Source organism: Ascaphus truei, chromosome 22, assembly GCF_040206685.1.
Source record: "Ascaphus truei isolate aAscTru1 chromosome 22, aAscTru1.hap1, whole genome shotgun sequence".
Lineage (NCBI taxonomy): Eukaryota > Metazoa > Chordata > Amphibia > Anura > Ascaphidae > Ascaphus > Ascaphus truei.
This window is the reverse complement of record NC_134504.1, coordinates 14,505,015-14,527,904: the sequence shown is the minus strand read 5'-3', so window position 1 is coordinate 14,527,904 and position 22,890 is coordinate 14,505,015. Positions and strand designations below refer to the sequence as shown.

Here is a 22,890-nt window from a genome sequence, read left to right as displayed (position 1 = left end):
CGTTAGCAATGTAACGCTCGGAATATACCATAGAGCAAGTAACAGGAAATCGTTAGCAATGTATCGCTCGGAATATACCACAGAGCAAGTAACAGGAAATCGTTAGCAATGTAACGCTCGGAATATACCACAGAGCAAGTAACAGGAAATCGTTAGCAATGTATCGCTCGGAATATACCACAGAGCAAGTAACAGGAAATCGTTAGCAATGTAACGCTCAGAATATACCACAGAGCAAGTAACAGGAAATCGTTAGCAATGTAACGCTCGGAATATACCACAGAGCAGGTAACAGGAAATCGTTAGCAATGTATCGCTCGGAATATACCACAGAGCAAGTAACAGGAAATCGTTAGCAATGTAACGCTCAGAATATACCATAGAGCAAGTAACAGGAAATCGTTAGCAATGTAACGCTCAGAATATACCATAGTGCAAGTAACAGGAAATCGTTAGCAATGTAACGCTCGGAATATACCACAGAGCAGGTAACAGGAAATCGTTAGCAATGTATCGCTCGAATATACCACAGAGCAAGTAACAGGAAATCGTTAGCAATGTAACGCTCGGAATATACCACAGAGCAAGTAACAGGAAATCGTTAGCAATGTATCGCTCGGAATATACCACAGAGCAAGTAACAGGAAATCGTTAGTAATGTATCGCTCTGAATATACCACAGAGCAAGTAACAGAAAATCGTTAGCAATGTATCGCTCGGAATATACCACAGAGCAAGTAACAGGAAATCGTTAGCAATGTAACGCTCGGAATACAATGTATCGCGTCTTGATTCTCTGTCCTCGTCAGCGCTCAGGTTCTGCTCTCATTTCATTTGCTTAGAAATGTAAATCGTCGGAACACAGTCCTCAAGGGCCACCAACAAGCCAGGTTTTATGGATAGCCCTGCTTCAGCATAGGTGGCTCAATCAGTGGCTCAGCTGAAGACTGGGCCACCTGTGCTGAAGCAAGGACTGATTGACCCATCTGTGCTGAAGCAGGGATATCCATAACATCTGACCTCTTGGTGGCCCTTGAGGACTGTGTTTGAGATCCCTAGTATAACCTGACGCTCTGTCTGTGTTTCGGCTCAGGTATGAGAAGCAGCTGGAGCAGGAGGAGCAGTCACTGCAGCAGCAGCGCCGGCGTCTGTACAGCGAGGTGGCCGAAGAGAAGGAGAGGCTGACGCAGCAGGCGGCCAGGTGAGGGAGCAGGGGTCCCCAGGTGAGGGAGCAGGGGTCCCCGGTGAGGGTGCGGGAGGGGGCCCCAGGTGAGGGAGCGGGATCCCAGGTGACGGAGCGGGGTCCCAGGTGAGGGAGCGGGGTCCCAGGTGAGGGAGCGGGGTCCCAGGTGAGGGAGCGGGGCCCCAGGTGAGGGAGTGGGGGCCCCAGTGAGGCGGCCAGGGGAGGGAGTGGGGCCCCAGGTGATGGAGCGGGGGCCCCACGTGAGGCGGCCAGGTGAGGGAGCGAAGGCCCCAGGGGAGGGAGGGGGGCCCCAGGTAAGGGAGCGGGAAGGGGGCCCCCAGGGAAGGGGGCGGGAAGGGGGCCAGGTTAGGAGGCGGGGCCCCCCAGATGAGGGGGTGATGGGGCAAGTCCCTAGGTGAGGGGGCCCCAGGTGAGGGCAGGAGCGGGGCCCCAGGTGAGGGGGCAGGAGGGGGGTCCCAGGTGAGGGGGCAGGAGGGGGCCCCAGGTGAGGGAGCAGCCTCCCCCTGGTCAATGTGGTCACTTGCTGCTGATCCCTGTGTCCACGCTGGCTCTTACACTCATGTATCCAGGATCTCAAACCTTACATTTCAGAACACCTTTTTTTTGGTACCTTTTTATAGCTTCTGTAGGATTAAAAGATGCAAATTCCTCTATATCATACTTAAGGCTGCATACTGATGATCGATTTGTTATCTCCTAATTGGCATCTTTAATGCTTGCACTCCTGTACCCATTATATTTATAGCATTGTTGCTTGCCCGTGTCATTTTGAGGCCTCTTGGGTTATAAGATGGTTGGGGAAGGGTTTCCCATAGCCACACATTGAGCATCTCTGCAGATAGTAAAGTGCCGAGCACATTGTCAGGGCGCTGCAAGTCTTCTACGGCAATGACGGCAATTTAAAAGCAAGTGCTAAATCAGAGCGTAGAGTGCAGCAGAGACACGGAGCAGGATGCCGGAGCTGCCAGCTGGTCACAGTAACAATGGGCCGGGGGTTCCTTTCATCTGGGTCCCTGTAACTTGTGAGTGACGGGGACAGAGAGCCAGTGGGGCGCGAGGTCCCTTCTTTTTCTGTGATGTAGCCATTTATTATGAGTTGGACTTGGGTGAAAGTTTAAGCCTAGAAAACTCTACTCATAAAGGGGTCTGTTTATCAAAGAATCGTGGCTCCCAAGGATAGCGAGACCAGAGCAATCAAACTCACAGAATCCTGGCCCCCAAGGACAGCGAGACCAGAGCAATCAAACTCACAGAATCCTGGCCCCCAAGGACAGCGAGACCAGAGCAATCAAACTCACAGAATCCTGGCCCCCAAGGACAGCGAGACCAGAGCAATCAAACTCACAGAATCCTGGCTCCCAAGGACAGCGAGACCAGACCAATCAAACTCACAGAATCCTGGCCCCCAAGGACAGCGAGACCAGACCAATCAAACTCACAGAATCCTGGCCCCCAAGGACAGCGAGACCAGAGCAATCAAACTCACAGAATCCTGGCCCCCAAGGACAGCGAGACCAGAGCAATCAAACTCACAGAATCCTGGCTCCCAAGGACAGCGAGACCAGAGCAATCAAACTCACAGAATCCTGGCTCCCAAGGACAGCGAGACCAGAGCAATCAAACTCACAGAATCCTGGCCCCCAAGGACAGCGAGACCAGAGCAATCAAACTCAGAATCCTGGCCCCCAAGGACAGCGAGACCAGAGCAATCAAACTCACAGAATCCTGGCTCCCAAGGACAGCGAGACCAGAGCAATCAAACTCACAGAATCCTGGCTCCCAAGGACAGCGAGACCAGAGCAATCAAACTCACAGAATCCTGGCCCCCAAGGACAGCGAGACCAGAGCAATCAAACTCACAGAATCCTGGCCCCCAAGGACAGCGAGACCAGAGCAATCAAACTCACAGAACCCTGGCTCCCAAGGACAGCGAGACCAGAGCAATCAAACTCACAGAATCCTGGCTCCCAAGGACAGCGAGACCAGAGCAATCAAACTCACAGAATCCTGGCCCCCAAGAGCAGTGAGACCAGAGCAATCAAACTCACAGAATCCTGGCTCCCAAGGACAGCGAGACCAGAGCAATCAAACTCAGAATCCTGGCTCCCAAGGACAGCGAGACCAGAGCAATCAAACTCACAGAATCCTGGCCCCCAAGGACAGCGAGACCAGAGCAATCAAACTCACAGAATCCTGGCTCCCAAGGACAGCGAGACCAGAGCAATCAAACTCACAGAATCCCTGTGAAATCCTGTTATTTGTTTCTTTAATAAGTTCCTCCCCCCCCCCTGACCATGGGGAGCAAGGCAAGGGTTAAAACAGTAACCCAGTCCCTTTTCACCTTTTGGGTGAGGGGGTGCAGGGGTACCTGCGTGTTAAGGCAGCAAAACACCTTGCAGTACATTTTTTTTGGTGATAAGTTTGAAGCAGGGGGTCTCCGGAGCCGAATCCTGGTAATTTCAGCACCGGGGACCCCCTGCTTCCCCAGATACTTACCTCCTGTAGAGGGCGCCGGTATCTCTGGAGTTTTAATGTCCACGCGGGCCAATAGGAAGCCACAAGGGATGACATCACAGCTTCCTATTGGCTCGCATGACGTGGGACATTTAAATGCTGCCGATTCGTTAGGTACACAAGTTCAGAATGGGCCTTTTGTCTGCAACCAAAACGCCACTGGGACACTTTGCCGCGGGGCAGCTCGTCGCGGGACATTTCACAGTGATGTCTACACCTGTGCCCGACCCGCCAAGCCAGGTCTGCCGCTCCGACAACTGCATGTCCCGACCCCTCGCTCCGACAACTGCTTGTTTAAATGTCCTGCGCGGGACCACTACCCCGCCTAGATAGGCCGTTCCGACCCACCATTTTTAAATGTCCAGCGGGACGTTTAAACATGCAGTTGGGTGCGGCGGGCGGACGGCGATCGGGCAAAGGAGCGGACATCGCAGTGAGATGTCCCAGACCGCACAAAGTTCCCTGGCTGCAGAGAAGCCGGCTCCCCCTACGGAGGCAAGTATCGCTGGAATAAGGGGGTCCGCGGAGCTGAAATGAACGGGGTTCAGCTCCAGAGACCCCACTGCTTCAATCCTAGAACAAAAAACAAAGAGGCTGTAGTGCGAGGGGCTTGGCTGCGCTGACAGGCCGGGCCCTCTAAGGGCTGTTCTGTAGTGTGTGCGCTGGCTGCGCCGTGCGCGCGCGGCATTTATAGTTGGCTGAGGTTAGTCAGCCATTCTATAATAGGACCGCGCGCGCACGGCAGTGAGCGTGGAACCGGCCGACGGGGGGAAGATGAGCAAAATAATGAATTTGCGCCGCTTGTGTGTGTGTGTGTGTGTGTGTGTGTGTGTGTGTGTGTGTGTGTGTGTGTGTGTGTGTGTGTGTGTGTCAATAAGTGCACAAATAAAAAATTTTTTATTTATCAAACATTTTTTTTTTTCTTTTAAAAATCTTATTTAAGTAATTATTCACTCGCACAATCTATACTCACACAAATACACACACACAACATTCCCAGCATGTCGATCCCGGCAGCACGGACTCTATACACACAAACAGCGTGCGGCACGCGCACGCGCCTTCGCACAGGCCCGCGCGCACGGCCGCACACAGTATATATTACGAGCCTGTGTGTGAGGTTTTGTGGCTGTGTCTCCGACAGGCAGAGGTCCGAGGTGGACGACTTGAGGCGGCAGCTGGAAGAGAGCAGCTTCCTGGCCACCAAAGCGATGAAGGAAGAGTATGAGAAGAGCCGCGCGGAGCAGGAGAGGAGGCACCAGGTCACCCTCACACCCCTGCATGCTGGTGTCTGTTGTAGATGCGTCATAAGCTTTTGATGGACCAACATGGTCATTCTTTTATATGTGGTACTTGTACAGAGATTTCCAAACCTCACCGGTCTCTTCTTCACTTGTACAGAGATTTCCAAACCTCACCGGTCTCTTCTTCACTTGTACAGAGATTTCCAAACCTCACCGGTCTCTTCTTCACTTGTACAGAGATTTCCAAACCTCGAGTTGGCAGCAGGGTATTCTCACGCAACGACGTCAGAGAATACGGATAGGAATTTACATGTGGTATTGTGGGTACTTTCCAAACCTCGCAGGTCTCTCCTTCATGTGTAGAAAGAGAAGGGTGGGTAGTTGTGGTGGTCCTCTCTCCCAGCTGGTAAAGTAACAAATAATGGTGGCGGAGGAGTTAGTATGATGCATTTCGTTGGACCAGCTACAAACTTTCAACCCTCTCTCCTCTGTGTTTGCAGACCTGTGAGGGTTGAAAGCTTGTAACTTATCAAGTGCAATAAAAGGTACCATTCTACCTACTTACCATGTACAGAGGTTTCCAAACCTCACAGGTCTCTTGTTCACTTGTACAGAGATTTCCAAACCTCACAGGTCTCTTCTTCACTTGTACAGAGCTTTCCAAACCTCACCGGTCTCTTCTTCACTTGTACAGAGATTTCCAAACCTCACCGGTCTCTTCTTCACTTGTACAGAGATTTCCAAACCTCACCGGTCTCTTCTTCACTTGTACAGAGATTTCCAAACCTCACCGGTCTCTTCTTCACTTGTACAGAGATTTCCAAACCTCACCGGTCTCTTCTTCACTTGTACAGAGATTTCCAAACCTCACAGGTCTCTTCTTCACTTGTACAGAGATTTTCAAACCTCACAGGTCTCTTCTTCACTTGTACAGAGATTTCCAAACCTCACAGGTCTCTTCTTCACTTGTACAGAGATTTCCAAACCTCACCGGTCTCTTCTTCACATGCACAGAGCTTTCCACACAGGTCTGCACACATGAAGAGGGGTTTGGAAAGCTGTGTACACTGTACTGTATTACATCCAGAGAATGCTTATATAGTTACATATAGTTACATATAGTTACATAGTAGTTACATATTACATAGTAGATGAGGTTGAAAAAAGACGTACGTCCATCAAGTTCAACCTATGCTAAATTTAGACAACAGATACTTTATTCTATATCTATACTTATTGATCCAGAGGAAGGCAAACAAAAAAACCCATTAAGGGGAAAAATTAATTCCTTCCTGACTCCAAATATTAGGTATATCTCTGTATTCCTTTCTCCCAATGCGGCCGGAGCGTCTTCTCTCCCTGTGCCGGAGCGTCTTCTCTCCCTGTGCCGGAGCGTCTTCTCTCCCTGTGCCGGGGCGTCTTCTCTCCCTGTGCCGGGACGTCTTCTCTCCCTGTGCCGGAGCGTCTTCTCTCCCTGTGCCGGAGCGTCTTCTCTCCCTGTGCCGGGGCGTCTTCTCTCCCTGTGCCGGGGCGTCTTCTCTCCCTGTGCCGGGGCGTCTTCTCTCCCTGTGCCGGGGCGTCTTCTCTCCCTGTGCCGGGGCGTCTTCTCTCCCTGTGCCGGGGCGTCTTCTCTCCCTGTGCCGGGGCGTCTTCTCTCCCTGTGCCGGAGCGTCTTCTCTCCCTGTGCCGGGGCGTCTTCTCTCCCTGTGCCGGGGCGTCTTCTCTCCCTGCGCCGGGGCGTCTTCTCTCCCTGCGCCGGGGCGTCTTCTCTCCCTGTGCCGGGGCGTCTTCTCTTCCTGTGCCGGGGCGTCTTCTCTCCCTGTGCCGGGGCGTCTTCTCTCCCTGTGCCGGAGCGTCTTCTCTCCCTGTGCCGGGGCGTCTTCTCTCCCTGCGCCGGGGCGTCTTCTCTCCCTGCGCCGGGGCGTCTTCTCTCCCTGTGCCGGGGCGTCTTCTCTCCCTGCGCCGGGGCGTCTTCTCTCCCTGTGCCGGGACGTCTTCTCTCCCTGTGCCGGGGCGTCTTCTCTCCCTGTGCCGGGACGTCTTCTCTTCCTGTGCCGGGGCGTCTTCTCTCCCTGTGCCGGGGCGTCTTCTCGCCCTGTGCCGGGGCGTCTTCTCTCCCTGCGCCGGAGCGTCTTCTCTCCCTGCGCCGGGGCGTCTTCTCTCCCTGCGCCGGGACGTCTTCTTTCCCTGTGCCGGGGCGTCTTCTCTCCCTGTGCCGGGGCGTCTTCTCTCCCTGCGCCGGGGCGTCTTCTCTCCCTGCGCCGGGACGTCTTCTCTCCCTGTGCCGGGGCGTCTTCTCTCCCTGTGCCGGGGCGTCTTCTCTCCCTGTGCCGGGGCGTCTTCTGTCCCTGTGCCGGGGCGTCTTCTCTCCCTGTGCCGGGGCGTCTTCTCGCCCTGTGCCGGGGCGTCTTCTCTCCCTGTGCCGGAGCGTCTTCTCTCCCTGCGCCGGGGCGTCTTCTCTCCCTGCGCCGGGACGTCTTCTCTCCCTGTGCCGGGGCGTCTTCTCTCCCTGTGCCGGGGCGTCTTCTCTCCCTGCGCCCCCTGCGCCGGGGCGTCTTCTCTCCCTGCGCCGGGGCGTCTTCTCTCCCTGCGCCGGGGCGTCTTCTCTCCCTGTGCCGGGGCGTCTTCTCTCCCTGTGCCGGGGCGTCTTCTCTCCCTGTGCCGGGGCGCCTTCTCTCCCTGTGCCGGGGCGTCTTCTCTCCCTGTGCCGGGGCGTCTTCTCTCCCTGTGCCGGGGCGTCTTCTCTCCCTGTGCCGGGGCGTCTTCTCTCCCTGTGCCGGGGCGTCTTCTCTCCCTGTGCCGGGGCGCCTTCTCTCCCTGTGCCGGGGCGTCTTCTCTCCCTGTGCCGGGGCGTCTTCTCTCCCTGTGCCGGGACGTCTTCTCTCCCTGTGCCGGGACGTCTTCTCTCCCTGTGCCGGGGCGTCTTCTCTCCCTGTGCCGGGGCGTCTTCTCTCCCTGTGCCGGGGCGTCTTCTCGCCCTGTGCCGGGGCGTCTTCTCTCCCTGTGCCGGGGCGTCTTCTCTCCCTGCGCCGGGACGTCTTCTCTCCCTGTGCCGGGGCGTCTTCTCTCCCTGCGCCGGGGCGTCTTCTCTCCCTGCGCCGGGGCGTCTTCTCTCCCTGCGCCGGGGCGTCTTCTCTCCCTGCGCCGGGGCGTCCTCTCCCTGTGCCGGGGCGTCTTCTCTCCCTGTGCCGGGGCCGGGGCGTCTTCTCTCCCTGCGCCGGAGCGTCTTCTCTCCCTGCGCCGAGGCGTCTTCTCTCCCTGTGCCGGGGCGTCTTCTCTCCCTGTGCCGGGACGTCTTCTCTCCCTGCGCCGGGACGTCTTCTCTCCCTGCGCCGGGGCGTCTTCTCTCCCTGTGCCGGGGCGTCTTCTCTCCCTGTGCCGGGGCGTCTTCTCTCCCTGTGCCGAGGCGTCTTCTCACCCTGTGCCGGGGCGTCTTCTCTCCCTGTACCGGGGCGTCTTCTCTCCCTGTGCCGGGGAAGCTGTAACCGTCTCCTATGTGGTTACTTTCAGGCTGAGATAAAAGCCCTGAAGGAGCGGTTAGAGATTGAGAAGCAGGTGTGGGAGCAGAACTACATGAAGAAGGAGGTAAGGACTCATCTCTGTCCCTCTCTGTCCCTCTCTGTCCCCGTCTGTCCCTCTCTGTCCCCGTCTGTCCCTCTCTGTCCCTCTCTGTCCCCGTCTGTCCCTCTCTGTCCCCGTCTGTCCCCGTCTGTCCCTCTCTGTCCCCGTCTGTCTCCGTCTGTCCCTCTCTGTCCCCGTCTGTCCCCGTCTGTCCCTCTCTGTCCCTCTCTGTCCCCGTCTGTCCCTCTCTGTCCCCGTCTGTCCCCGTCTGTCCCTCTCTGTCCCCGTCTGTCCCTCTCTGTCCCCGTCTGTCCCTCTCTGTCCCCGTCTGTCCCTCTCTGTCCCCGTCTGTCCCTCTCTGTCCCCGTCTGTCCCTCTCTGTCTCTGTCCCCGTCTGTCCCTCTCTGTCCCCGTCTGTCCCTCTCTGTCTCCGTCTGTCCCTCTCTGTCCCTCTCTGTCCCCGTCTGTCCCTCTCTGTCTCTGTCACCGTCTGTCCCCGTCTGTCCCTCTCTGTCCCCGTCTGTCCCTCTCTGTCTCTGTCCCCGTCTGTCCTTTCTGTCTCTGTCCCCGTCTGTCCTTTCTGTCTCTGTCTGTCCCTCTGTCTCTGTCTGTCCCTCTGTCCGTCTCTGTCTCTGTCCCCGTCTGTCCCTCTCTGTCCCCGTCTGTCCCTCTCTGTCTCCGTCTGTCCCTCTCTGTCCCCGTCTGTCCCTCTCTGTCCCCGTCTGTCCCTCTCTGTCTCTGTCCCCATCTGTCCCCGTCTGTCCCTCTCTGTCCCCGTCTGTCCCTCTCTGTCCCCGTCTGTCCCTCTCTGTCTCCGTCTGTCCCTCTCTGTCCCCGTCTGTCCCTCTCTGTCCCCGTCTGTCCCTCTCTGTCTCTGTCCCCGTCTGTCCTTTCTGTCTCTGTCCCCGTCTGTCCCCGTCTGTCCTTTCTGTCTCTGTCTGTCCCTCTGTCCCTGTCTGTCCCTCTGTCCCTGTCTGTCCCTCTGTCCCTGTCTGTCCCTCTGTCCCTGTCTGTCCCTCTGTCCCTGGTTGAGAGCAGGGATTAGAGTGTAGCGGTGCGGGGTAGAGAGCAGGGATTAGAGTATAGCGGTGCGGGGTAGTGAGCAGGGATTAGAGTATAGCGGTGCGGGGTAGTGAGCAGGGATTAGAGTATAGCGGTGAGGGGGAGAGAGCAGGGATTAGAGTGAAGCGGTGAGGGGGAGAGCAGGGATTACAGTGTAGCGGTGAGGGGGAGAGAGCAGGGATTAGAGTGAAGCGGTGAGGGGGAGAGAGCAGGGATTAGAGTGTAGCGGTGAGGGATAGAGAGCAGGGATTAGAGTGAGGGGTAGAGAGCAGGGATTAGAGTGTAGCGGTGAGGGGTAGAGAGCAGGGTGTCTGTGTATAAAGATACCCCATTACAAAGGTATAATATTTCATTATGAGACACAACCTTCCCCCTAATTGTATCCCATGTAGGAAAATATCGCGCGCCCTTATATTCCCTGAGGCAGGAAGAGAGGGGAGCACAAAGTTCCCATGTCTATTTAGGGTTCAGTTGCATTACAGCGCATCCTGGGGACCCTTTATGGGTGTAAAAAAAATAGCATTGAAGCAGGGCGTCTCCGGAGCTGAACCCCAATAGTTTCAGCTCCAGGGACCCCGTTTCCTGAGATACTTACCTCCGTGGCCAGCGCCGGTATCTCTGAGCGGCTTAAAGATCCTGGTCACGTGGGCCAGAAGGAAGCCGCAAGGGATGGCGTCACGGCTACCTCTCAGCCCGCGGGACATTTAAGCCGCCATTATGTTAGCCCATACTAGCCCAGCCAGAGCGTACCCTTTTCCGAGGTAAGTATCCGGAGCTGAAATCAGCGCGGTTCAGCTCGGGGGACCCCCTGCTTCAAAGAAAAGTGTCTCCAGGACCCCTGCATCTTTGGCTTAGGAAATTCTCATTCACTGGCTCCAACTCCGCTCTCCCCACCCCATAGCCTCACACGGTGACCCCCCCAGACCCTCCCCCTCTCGCCCCCCCCCCCCCCACGCAGGAGGCCTGGCTGCTGTCCCGAGAGCGGGAGCTGAAAGAAGACGTTCGGAAGGGGAGGGACAAGGAGATCGAGCTGGTGATCCAGCGCCTGGAGTCCGACATGTCGGGGGCCAAGGAAGAGTGTGAGCGAGCGGCCGAGAGCAGGTGAGCGAGCAGGGAGTGTGCGGGCAGCGCAGGGGGCGCCACACGTCAGGGAGGAGGGGAGCTTCATTGTTATTAACCCCTGCACAGCCAGACAGTCCTGCAATGTGTTGCTGGGACAGTGAAAGGGTCTTAACTAGTGGTCGTTGCAATGCGACGAAGACGACTACACCAGGCGCCTACTTAAAGGAAAAATGATTTATTTTAGGAATTCCCTCTCTGATTTTGAAGCATAAATAGTGTTTTTTTTTTTTTTAAATATTTCCTGGGCAGAATGAGCATTTCCTCCCAGTCATTTGCCCTAAGGCTTGGTCCACACTGGCTGCTGCAGCGCTCGCTATGGCGGGTGCTGCAGGGACAAGAGCCGTCCCTCAATGGGGCCGGACCCGCTGCGAGGGGGGGGCCGCCGCACTGCGCTGCAAGTTTTTCTTCCAGACCCGAAAATTGAGATGGACACGGGCGACGGAGCGAGGTGCAGAATACAAGCACTTATTGGAGAAGGAGCGGCTCAGTGAGTAAAGACTCTGACTGGCACTGAGTGTGCAGCAGGAGGAGCAGCTCAGTGAGTAAAGACTCTGACTGGCACTGAGTGTGAAGCAGGAGGAGCGGCTCAGTGAGTAAAGACACCGACTGGCACTGAGTGTGAAGCAGGGGAACCTGGTTCAATTCCCAGCGTCGGCTCCTTGATGTCACTTTATCTCCCTGTGCCTCAGGCACCAAAAAAATAGATTGTAAGCTCCGCGGGGCAGGGACCTGTGCCTGCAAAATGTCTCTGTAAAGCGCTATGTAACACTAGCAGCGCTGTACAAGAACATGCTGTTATTATTATTGTACAAAGTAGAACTTAAATATTCTATCCTTTGTATATTTAGGCTGTAAGAGCATTACACTGATGTGGAACGGGTGTAGAATGTCACAGTACCACTGCTTTATATAACTTCCCTCCTGATTGAGGCCTCTGCCCCCTGGCATTGCAGAATAAAACGGGTGCGAGAGAAGTACGAGTCGGAGCAGCAGGAGATGGACCGGTCCGAGAGGAAACTGCAGGAACGCTGCAACCAGCTGAAGGAGCGACTGGCGGAGCTGGAGGGGGCGCACATCCGACTGCAGGCTCTCCTGAGGCAGAGGGAGCAGGAGGTGGAGGACATCCGTAAGGTGAGGGGGGGGTCATCACGGTGTGAGCGGGGCAAAGTGGGTGAGGGCAGTACCGGGAGGAAAGGGTGTGCAGGGGCAGCAGGGAGATGTAGGTGGGAAGGGGAGTCTTTGTGGACATGCCTATTTTATCTGACTCAGTAGTTCATATCCAAAATATCACCCTGAAAATGCGGCTCTGAATACGCAGGCCTTTATTTTACCCTTAATGCAGGGGATACAATGTGTGTTGTTGCACACGAGTGGATACAATGTGTGTTGTTGCACACGAGTGGATACAATGTGTGTTGTTGCACACTGTGCGTGTGTAGCATCATGCTTGGGATAGGCACGAGCATCCTACACGTATCCCTAAGGCCTGTACTGATGTTCCAGGCGTGCCCGTGATGTCACCTGAGCGGTTCGCCCTCATTGGCTGAACCGCGCGCATGACCCGGCCGTGGCGCGGCGAATCGTGAGGGTACATACATTTGTTCCGGAGGCGGGCGGCGTCGCCGCTATAACCGCGGCCTGAGACGTGTTCTTCATATCGCAGGTCACAGACCGGCTGAGCGAGGAGCGGAAGAGCCTGTCCGAGGTGGTCCGCCAGGAGTTCGCCGACCGGCTCGTCGTGACCGAGGAGGAGAACAGGCGCCTGAAGACGGAGGCGTCCGAGGGGCGAGCGCGGCATCGGCTGGAGCTGGAGCGCGTTAACCGTGAGAAGGAGGAGGAGCTGGAAGAGGTGCACAAGAGGTGAGCGCTTTCTCGGCAGGGCTGGGAGCTGTAACCCTTTCACAGCCGGAGGGGCTTGCAACGTACTCTACATCAGTAGTAACCCACCCCGGTCCTCAAGGGCCACCCACAGGTCAGGTTTTAAGGATATCCCTGCTTCAGCACAGGTTGGCTCAGTTGTTCTGATTAAGCGACCTGTGCTAAAGCAGACATGTCCTTAAAACCTGACCTGTTTTGTGGCCCTTGAGGACTGGAGTTGGCCACTCCTGATTGCTCTGTAATGTGTTGCTGGCCCTTGTGGCAGTGACAGGGTTATTGTGGCTATTGTGTAATATATAACCTGTTGTCACAGTGAGTGCTGAGTACACAGAGCTGCTTTTTTCCGTGTCCCGTGGTTGAGACGCTTTTACTGCGCGAGAACCCGGTAGCCATGATCACACTTAATAATAATACCGCGTTGCAGGCCGCGCTGAGAGGCGCCCGTTATATATCCCCTTCTCATCCCGCTAATATAAATCGGGGTCTCGGGAAGAATGCGGAGATGGAGAATGCCCCGTACCTGTGGGTGAATGCCCCGTACCTGTGGGTGAATGCCCCGTACCTGTGGGAGAATGCCCCGTACCTGTGGGAGAATGCCCCGTACCTGTGGGTGAATGCCCCGTACCTGTGGGAGAATGCCCCGTACCTGTGGGTGAATGCCCCGTACCTGTGGGTGAATGCCCCGTACCTGTGGGTGAATGCCCCGTACCTGTGGGAGAATGCCCCGTACCTGTGGGAGAATGCCCCGTACCTGTGGGAGAATGCCCCGTACCTGTGGGAGAATGCCCCGTACCTGTGGGTGAATGCCCCGTACCTGTGGGTGAATGCCCCGTACCTGTGGGAGAATGCCCCGTACCTGTGGGAGAATGCCCCGTACCTGTGGGAGAATGCCCCGTACCTGTGGGAGAATGCCCCGTACCTGTGGGAGAATGCCCCGTACCTGTGGGTGAATGCCCCGTACCTGTGGGTGAATGCCCCGTACCTGTGGGTGAATGCCCGAATGCCCCGTACCTGTGGGAGAATGCCCCGTACCTGTGGGAGAATGCCCCGTACCTCTGGGGGAATGCCCCGTACCTGTGGGAGAATGCCCCGTACCTGTGGGAGAATGCCCCGTACCTGTGGGAGAATGCCCCGTACCTGTGGGTGAATGCCCCGTACCTGTGGGTGAATGCCCCGTACCTGTGGGTGAATGCCCCGTACCTGTGGGTGAATGCCCGAATGCCCCGTACCTGTGGGAGAATGCCCCGTACCTGTGGGTGAATGCCCCGTACCTGTGGGTAAATGCCCCGTACCTGTGGGAGAATGCCCCGTACCTGTGGGTGAATGCCCGAATGCCCCGTACCTGTGGGAGAATGCCCCGTACCTGTGGGTGAATGCCCCGTACCTGTGGGTAAATGCCCCGTACCTGTGGGAGAATGCCCCGTACCTGTGGGTGAATGCCCCGTACCTGTGGGTGAATGCCCGAATGCCCCGTACCTGTGGGAGAATGCCCCGTACCTGTGGGTGAATGCCCCGTACCTGTGGGTGAATGCCCCGTACCTGTGGGTGAATGCCCGAATGCCCCGTACCTGTGGGAGAATGCCCCGTACCTGTGGGTGAATGCCCCGTACCTGTGGGTAAATGCCCCGTACCTGTGGGAGAATGCCCCGTACCTGTGGGTGAATGCCCCGTACCTGTGGGTGAATGCCCCGTACCTGTGGGTGATTGCCCCGTACCTGTGGGTGAATGCCCCGTACCTGTGGGTGAATGCCCCGTACCTGTGGGAGAATGCCCCGTACCTGTGGGAGAATGCCCCGTACCTGTGGGTGAATGCCCCGTACCTGTGGGTGAATGCCCCGTACCTGTGGGTGAATGCCCCGTACCTGTGGGTGAATGCCCCGTACCTGTGGGTGAATGCCCCGTACCTGTGGGTGAATGCCCCGTACCTGTGGGTGAATGCCCCGTACCTGTGGGAGAATGCCCCGTACCTGTGGGAGAATGCCCCGTACCTGTGGGAGAATGCCCCGTACCTGTGGGAGAATGCCCCGTACCTGTGGGTGAATGCCCCGTACCTGTGGGAGAATGCCCCGTACCTGTGGGAGAATGCCCCGTACCTGTGGGAGAATGCCCCGTACCTGTGGGTGAATGCCCCGTACCTGTGGGTGAATGCCCCGTACCTGTGGGTGAATGCCCGAATGCCCCGTACCTGTGGGAGAATGCCCCGTACCTGTGGGAGAATGCCCCGTACCTGTGGGAGAATGCCCCGTACCTGTGGGTGAATGCCCGAATGCCCCGTACCTGTGGGAGAATGCCCCGTACCTGTGGGTGAATGCCCCGTACCTGTGGGAGAATGCCCCGTACCTGTGGGAGAATGCCCCGTACCTGTGGGAGAATGCCCCGTACCTGTGGGAGAATGCCCCGTACCTGTGGGTGAATGCCCCGTACCTGTGGGAGAATGCCCCGTACCTGTGGGAGAATGCCCCGTACCTGTGGGTGAATGCCCCGTACCTGTGGGTGAATGCCCCGTACCTGTGGGTTAATGCCCCGTACCTGTGGGTTAATGCCCCGTACCTGTGGGAGAATGCCCCGTACCTGTGGGAGAATGCCCCGTACCTGTGGGTGAATGCCCCGTACCTGTGGGTGAATGCCCCGTACCTGTGGGTGAATGCCCCGTACCTGTGGGTGAATGCCCCGTACCTGTGGGTGAATGGAGCAATTTAAGAACGGTTTTATCCAGGACTAAATAAACACCTCTACTGAGTATGTACCAGGCACCTCGGAACTAGGGTGACCAGACGTCCCAGGGTTTTCGGGATTGTCCCGTTTTTTTGGCATTGTCCCAGTGTTTCGGTTTTTGGCATTGTGTTCCGGTGTTCCTTTTTTTTTTTTTTGGCATTTTGTCCCGTTTTTTTGGCATTGTGTTCCGGTGTCCCGTTTTTTTGGCATTGTGTTCCGGTGTCCCGTTTTTTTGGCATTGTGTTCCGGTGTCCCGTTTTTTTGGCTTTGTGTTCCGGTGTCCCGTTTTTTTGGCATTGTATTGCGGTGTCCCGTTTTTTTGGCATTGTGTTCCGGTGTCCCGGTTTTTTGGCATTGTGTCCCAACGATTTTTTTATTTTCTTTAAATGCCAATATGTCCCAAAAAAAATTTGGGCCGTTGGCGCATGCGCGGCTAGAGCTGATTCGGCGCATGCGCGAATGGCCAGAGTAGACTGCGCATGGACGAACGGCACGCACCGATCGCGAATGCACTTTCTGCCAGAGCCAATTGCGTATGCATGGCCGAGCCAATCCAGCGCATGCGCGTCAGTTGTCCCGGTTTTACACTGGGGAAAAAATGGTCACCCCACTCTAACCACACTTACACTAGGGTCTGTGTTTACTCCGCACGCTGAGCCATGAACACACCGTGTTGGTGCTAGGAGGGGCCTTATGAGTTAGCACAGCCTGGTAAATATGGCCCGACATCTCCACGTCAGGAAAGTGATCCCTGTAAACAGCGCGTCGCGTCTCAGGCGCAGACCAGCTTGGATTAAATACATTTATATTGTATTAAAGGAGCCGGCCAAGCGGCATTGTTGTTTTGTAATAGGATTGAAGCTGGGGGTCACCGAAGCTGAACCGCGTTGATTTCAGCTCCAGAGACCCCCAGCTTCTATTGTTACAGTTTGCAGCGCAAACTGCTGGGAACATTGGCAACAAATGATCCCAAACAGCAAAGTGTTGCACAGATCGTGCGCTGCTGGGGAGGTGGGCTAAACCTGCTATAGGAATCAAAGGATGTTTTAAAACCCATTAAAAATGGCATGAAGAGTTGAATAATAAAAAAAATGCAGTAAGTATTATCTAGCACTGCAGAACTGATTTTATTGTAAACTAGCTGATATACCCGGCGTTGCTCGGAGGCAGGGAGGGGACGGGGGGCAGGGAGGGGACGGGGGGCGTGAAAGGCTGGGGTGGGGCGTGAAAGGCAGGGGTGGGGCGTCAAAGGCAGGGGGGGTACGTCAAAGGCAGGGGGGGCGTCAAAGGCAGGGGGGGCGTCAAAGGCAGGGGGGGCGTCAAAGGCAGGGGGGGTACATCAAAGGCAGGGGGGGGCGTCAAAGGCAGGGGGGCGTCAAAGGCAGGGGGCGTCAAAGGCAGGGGGGGGGTACATCAAAGGCAGGGGGGGGCGTCAAAGGCAGGGGGGGGTACGTCAAAGGCAGGGGGGGGGCGTCAAAGGCAGGGGGGGGTACGTCAAAGGCAGGGGGGGGCGTCAAAGGCAGGGGGGCAGCGTCAAAGGCAGGGGGGGGGGGCGTCAAAGGCATGGATTCCTCCCCCTGCATTTCCTCACCTGGCAGCATGCCGCGCTCCTCCTCGGGCTGCCACTAGTTCCCCCCTCGTGGCCTCCGACGACTCCCGGTGGCACAAAGGAGGTATTACGTTGCCGCAACTCCCTGCCGCCCTCCTCCTGCTCCTCGGGGATGTTGAGTGTTGAGCCGTAGAGAGCGTGCTCTGGGGGTGGGGGGAAGTGGGAGACCGACACACCCACACACACCTCTACTTCCGGGCGCCGCCATCTTAGGCCGGGGAGGGAGGTGAGTGGAGCGCCGGGGAGGGAGGTGAGTGGAGCGCCGGGGAGGGAGGTGAGTGGAGCGCCGGGGAGGGAGGTGAGTGAGCGCTGAAGAGGGAGGAGAGAGGAGGGAGGTGAGTGGAGCGCCGAGGAGAGAGAGAGGGGGAGGGGGAGAGGCAGGCCGAGGGGGAAGACAGTGGCAGTTGGGTGACGTCAGACCCAACAATCTGATCAGCCAGAGGCTGAGGACCAATCGGATTCACCGCAGATAGCACTAACCTTTTGATTTTATATATTAAGATAAATATTTACAATGTCACATGTTTTGTTGCTTTTAAGCACCCAGATAGGGAATACCAGAACACACCCAGCACTGGTGTTTAAATAAACACAAATCTGAGTTTCCAAACTTGACGCATTGTTTCCAACGATGGGAGGTGTGGAAAGGATTAAATATTGACTCTGCGACTGACAGACAGCACGGCAGAGTAATACCAGTTACTGTCCTGTGGCAATCGTCTTACACGGCTACGCCTGTCAGCCCCGGGGGCCGTGTCCTGTGAAGGGATTATCTCCCCTGTGTGGCACGTAACAATGTTCCTGTAAACTCCTGGCAATGATTGCTCTGTGCCGCTCTTGTCTTCTCCTCGTTTACTGGACGCTCGTTCCCACCTCTCGAGGACGATAGATGCTCGGCCAATGACTGAAGCTGTAGCAATGCAGAACGGCCACAAGGAAGTCCTGACCACAGAATATATTTGGAGAGGTTAGCGTTCTGCGCTCAGCGGGAAACGTAGCAAAGTCATTTATAAAATGTGCTTAAAGCTGCAGACCAAGCAATATCATACATGTGTGTTTTTAAAAACAACTCTGGATAACATTTGTAATGTATTGTAAGGTAACAAGCATTTTTTGTTTCTATAGCAACCATTTGCAAAGTCACATCCCCTTCCTCTTCTGAAACAGGCTCCGGCACACCCCTTTCTGAGCCCCGCCCTCTCTCTAGCAGTGCACCAATTGTATCTAGTGACTTCCTGGTTGCATGATCTTCCCCAGAGAACTTTACATCTTTGGTCCTCTTCTGCTGCACTGACAGCCATTTAGTGAACCCCCGAGCCGACGCCGATCGATCACAGGAGAACGGATCGATCAGCAGCGTGGCCAATTACTCATCATTTTGTATTGATGCGCATATTAAAGGGAAAATAAAATGTGAAAAATAAATAAATAAACCCGGCAGATGGACTGCTGCTTAAATCTGTCCATGCTTGTAAAGTGCAGAACAGGTGTGAACGTGTGGACACCGACACCGTGACACACACAAACCTCGCTCGTCTTCTAAATGAACTTTCCCGGCTGACAGCAGAACGAGGCGCGTGGCTTCTAGCTCGGGGCTCTCCAGCTGGTTCTGCGCGGGGCGCGTTCACGCTTACTGCAATGTCATTTTACACACACGTAAAGACGAACCTTTGTATATTCCCCCATCTTGCACTATATATACTTGTATTATCTTAGCTGACCAGTGAGTGTCGGTGTGGAAACGCGGCGCTTTGCCCCTCTTAGTTCCGTCCGGGTGTCTTGCTGAGCGTCTCGTGGCGGTGCTTGGCCTGCGTGCTGAATGTTCGCCTGCGGGACACATCCCTGCTTCAGCTTGAGCCGGAATGTAAGCGCGGTTTTCCCCGGTGGCTGGAAACCTCTCGCCTTTCAGCATTTTACAAGCGCAGAACTTTTAGTTATGGTCCTTAACCCCTTCAGTGTCCCAGGCCTGCAACGCGTGGATCTGAAGGGATTAAACCAGGGGTGATCAACTTCAGTCCTCAAGGGCCACCACCAGGTCAGGTTTTCAGGATATCCCTGCTTCAGCTCAGGGAGGTCAATCAGTGATTGAGCCAGCTGTGCTGAAGTGGCTGCCTTTGAGTCATCTGTGCTGAAGCAGGGATTCCTGAGCTGTTGGTGGCCCTGGAGGACTGGAGTTGCCTACCCCTGGGTTAAGCACGTGCATTCCCCTGGCTGTGGATGGTTACAATATTCTGTCATTTGCACCGTGTTTTTACAATTGCCTTCCTGGTAATTGGGTGTTGAGACGTCCGCTGAGTTTTGCTTCTCTGTGCGCAGGGTGAAGACGGCAATAGTGCGGAAAGAAGAGGCTGTGAACAGCCTGCGGAAGCAGTGTGAGGTCAGGACCCCCCCACTAACCCCATTATACCCCCTCCCAATGTATAGCAACACGTTCCAGTACCCCAAATACACCCCTCTGCACCCCAGAACACCAGGGAAATTGCAAAGTGTTTGAACAATATATGCACAATTCCTAGCACTTTTCCAGCACGTGGCACAAATTCCTTTTGCTCTGCAATGCGTAGCTGTCAGGGAAGGGGTTAACATACGATGTGTGCGCATGCGCGTACGCACGGCAAACAGCACAAACATGCAGTATGCTATAAACACGACTGTAAAAACATACGCCATAAAATATGTGGGGATGTAGATAGCTGTGCGCTAACACTAGATGTAACAGTAAACACGGGGAGCAGGATGTGCCTGCCCCAAAGAGCTTGCAGTCTAGTTTCACAAAGCTTTGTGTTTTTCTGCAGGCGGCTGTGAAGAGAGCGGATCACCTGGAGGCGCTGCTAGAGCAGCAGCGCAAACAGCTGCTGGGGAAGTAACCACCTGCCCCGGTGTACCTGTCCTCCCCAATGTACCTGTCCTCCCCACTCCCCGCCCAGGCTCTCCCTGCTTCCCCCCTTCACGCTCAGACACTCCGGAATCCCACCCCCCCTCGGACTCTCGTGATTTCCCCCCCCCCCCCCCATTCGGACTCTCCGTGCCCCTCCCCGGTCAGACGCTCCGTGCTCTCCCCCTCCCCGGTCAGACGCTCCGTGCTCTCCCCCTCCCCGGTCAGACACTCCGTACTCCCCTCCCCCCTTCCCGCCCGGACTCTCCCTGCTTCCCCCCTTCACGCTCAGAAACTCCGGAATCCCACCCCCCCTCGGACTCTCGTGATTTCCCCCCCCCCCCCTCCCCCATTCGGACTCTCCGTGCCCCTCCCCGGTCAGCCGCTCCGTGCTCTCCCCCTCCCCGGTCAGACCCTCCGTGCTCCCCTCTCCCCGGTCAGACACTCCGTACTCCCCTCCCCCCTTCCCGCCCGGACTCTGTGCTTTTCTCTCCCCCCATTCGAACTCTCTGTGCCCCCCCCCCAGTCGGACGCTCCGTGTACACCCCCCCTCCCCGCTCAGACGCTCCGTGCTCCCTCCAACACACCACTGATAGATTTTAGCGTGTGCTTTGGCCCAGAACGTGTCCCTTGCTGCACATTTTCTCTTTGCGCCGTTCCAGTTTTTAACAGTAAAACCAGACCTTTTTCTAATTGTAACGCGCGTCTGACGTGTGCGATTTGCGTCTCAGCCGGTCCATATTATTGCCGGGAATGTGACTGGCTCCAAGTGACCAGAACTGGCAAAGTCCACACGCGCAAGCTGCGAGTTTGACTATTATCATTTTTAACCCCTTCAGCAACCGTTAATGAAACAAAATGGTAGTAGATTACGTATCAAAGTCTTCTGACTACAAATAGAAATAATACCCGTATTTGCCCACCAATGTCCAACACATCCTGCCAGCGGGGACCTGGAAACAGTCCCACAAGGTCGCGGCCTGCAGCCAGGGTCGGGGTACCTTTCCACAAAGCATTTGGGGTATGAGAGGTGCTGTATTTTGCACCCAAGATAAATGTAATTCAATATAAAATACAACGGAGACGCACCTGGATCGCAGTACGGTGCCAGGTACAGAGAGGTCAGGTGCCGTGGCATCTGTTTATTACATAGGGAATGGTATACTCGGCTGTACTACTTGACTACAGTGTGCCCGGCTCTTCTCCACACCTCTTTGTAGTCTGACATTCCCAAATCCAGTGAAATACAACACAACACGCTTATCATCCCTCCATTATATAGTAAAGCCTGTGTGTGTACACAAACATTATTATGTGATGTTTGTGTACACACACTTTGCACGATCGGCCGAATGTTGGTGGCAGAGTTCTGAAAAACAGCCACGCTCGCACCACTACATGCCACGGCAAACACACACCTTTTCCAACTCGGTGATTTCTATTCATATTGTTACCATCTTTGGCAGCAGATATTGAATTATACCCAGGCCATGCTATTTTTTTTAAGAAGCTTTCCTGTCACAGCCATGTCCCTTTCAAATCTCCAAAAAGTCTGTTGCCCCTACACATATTTGTAGCCTAATGCCCAAAGCAGATGAATTAAAGGCACAGTGTTTTTTTGTATGCGCCGAAAGCCATCATTCTGAAACAGGGCGCGGCCCAAACCTCTTGCTGCATCGATCTCCATTCATAATTATTTAGAAAACATTTGTCTGAGGATAAGGGGCGTTCTTTTATATGAAAGATTCCTGGAGTTGGTTGTTGCTAAATAACCCTTATAGCCCATCTTCTTCATGTGAAAACTTGGGCCCAGCTCTGCGAGGCCTAATTATCTTCAAAGGCCGGGTAACATGAAGGCATGTTAATTCAGTCTATCCAACCTTCTGCAGCGATGATCCTTTCCCTTACGCACAGAACAATTACCCGCTGATCTCCTCCTTAAATCTCTCGCCAGGGTTCGCGTCAAGTTTCGGATTACCTACAGAGTGACACAACACGAACACTATATGAGACGTAACATGCAGAATCTACAAAAAAATACTCCACGGTGATAAAGTTAGAAAATGCAAATCTTATACTATATTAGTGAAAGCACTGTATGTTTGCCTGCCTGCCTGCATGCATGCCTGCCTGCTGGATGTCCGGTGTCCCTAGGGGAAATCTCATTGGTCCCTTGGGCCGCCCCCGCACACCTCTCATTGGCCTGAGGCGGAGTGACGGCCCAAAGGACACACAGGGACACACACACACACAGGGACACACACGGACACACGGACACACGGACACACACACGGACACACACACACAGGGACACACACACACACACGGACACACGGACACACACACACACACACACACAGGGACACACACACACAGTAGGGGGTGTGTGTACATTAGCAGCATGTATAACCCGGGGGGGGGGGGGGGGCCTCACATACCCGCCGGAGCCTCCGCCTCTTCCTCCCCGAAATCAGCCTCCTCCTCTCCCCGTGTCTCCCGCGCTTTCAACCCCCCCCCCCCCCCGGCGCCGCTACAGTCAGCGGAGCAGCGAGCGCCCGGGACACAGCGGGGGAGCGGCCACAACAAGCTGCCTCCCGCCTCAGACCACGTGGGACCTTCCGGACGGGTGAGTGAGCGGCCTTCACCTCCCCTTCACCCCCCTTCACCTCCCCTCCACCCCCTGGCGCCGCTACAGTCAGCGGAGGAGCGAGCGCCCGGGACACAGCGGGGGAGCGGCCACAACAAGCTGCCTCCCGCCTCAGACCACGTGGGAGCGGCCGGACGGGTGAGGGAGCGGCCGGACGGGTGAGGGAGCTGCCGGACGGGTGAGGGAGCGCCCTTCACCTCCCCTCACCCCCCTTCACCTCCCCTCACCCCCCTTCACCTCCCCTCACCCACCCCTCACCTCCCCTCACTCCACTTCCCTTCCACCTCCCTCCACCCCCCCCTTCACCTCCCCTCCACCCCCCCTTCACCTCCCCTCCACCCCCTCCCCTCCACACACCCCTTCACCTCCCCTCCACCCCCCCCCTTCACCTCCCCTCCACCCCCACCTTCACCTCCCCTCCACCCCCACCTTCACCCCCCCTTCACCTTCCCTTCACTC

At 55.9% G+C, this 22,890-nt stretch overlaps 1 protein-coding gene across 6 annotated transcripts in view; it reads left to right on the top strand.

Annotated features, from left to right (window-relative positions):
• Positions 1–21,407, top strand: part of CEP131 (centrosomal protein 131) — a 48,959-nt gene extending 27,552 nt beyond the window's left edge. For all 6 annotated transcript variants that reach the window (XM_075580055.1, XM_075580053.1, XM_075580054.1 and 3 more), the window contains 8 exons: positions 1,094–1,201; positions 4,863–4,980; positions 8,473–8,547; positions 10,544–10,686; positions 11,661–11,838; positions 12,371–12,567; positions 19,226–19,286; positions 19,705–21,407. In XM_075580055.1, coding sequence (XP_075436170.1) covers positions 1,094–1,201; positions 4,863–4,980; positions 8,473–8,547; positions 10,544–10,686; positions 11,661–11,838; positions 12,371–12,567; positions 19,226–19,286; positions 19,705–19,776 — 952 coding nt within the window. In that variant the 3' untranslated portion in view covers positions 19,777–21,407. The remainder of the gene's footprint in view (positions 1–1,093; positions 1,202–4,862; positions 4,981–8,472; positions 8,548–10,543; positions 10,687–11,660; positions 11,839–12,370; positions 12,568–19,225; positions 19,287–19,704) is intronic.
• The last annotated feature ends 1,483 nt before the right edge of the window (positions 21,408–22,890 follow it).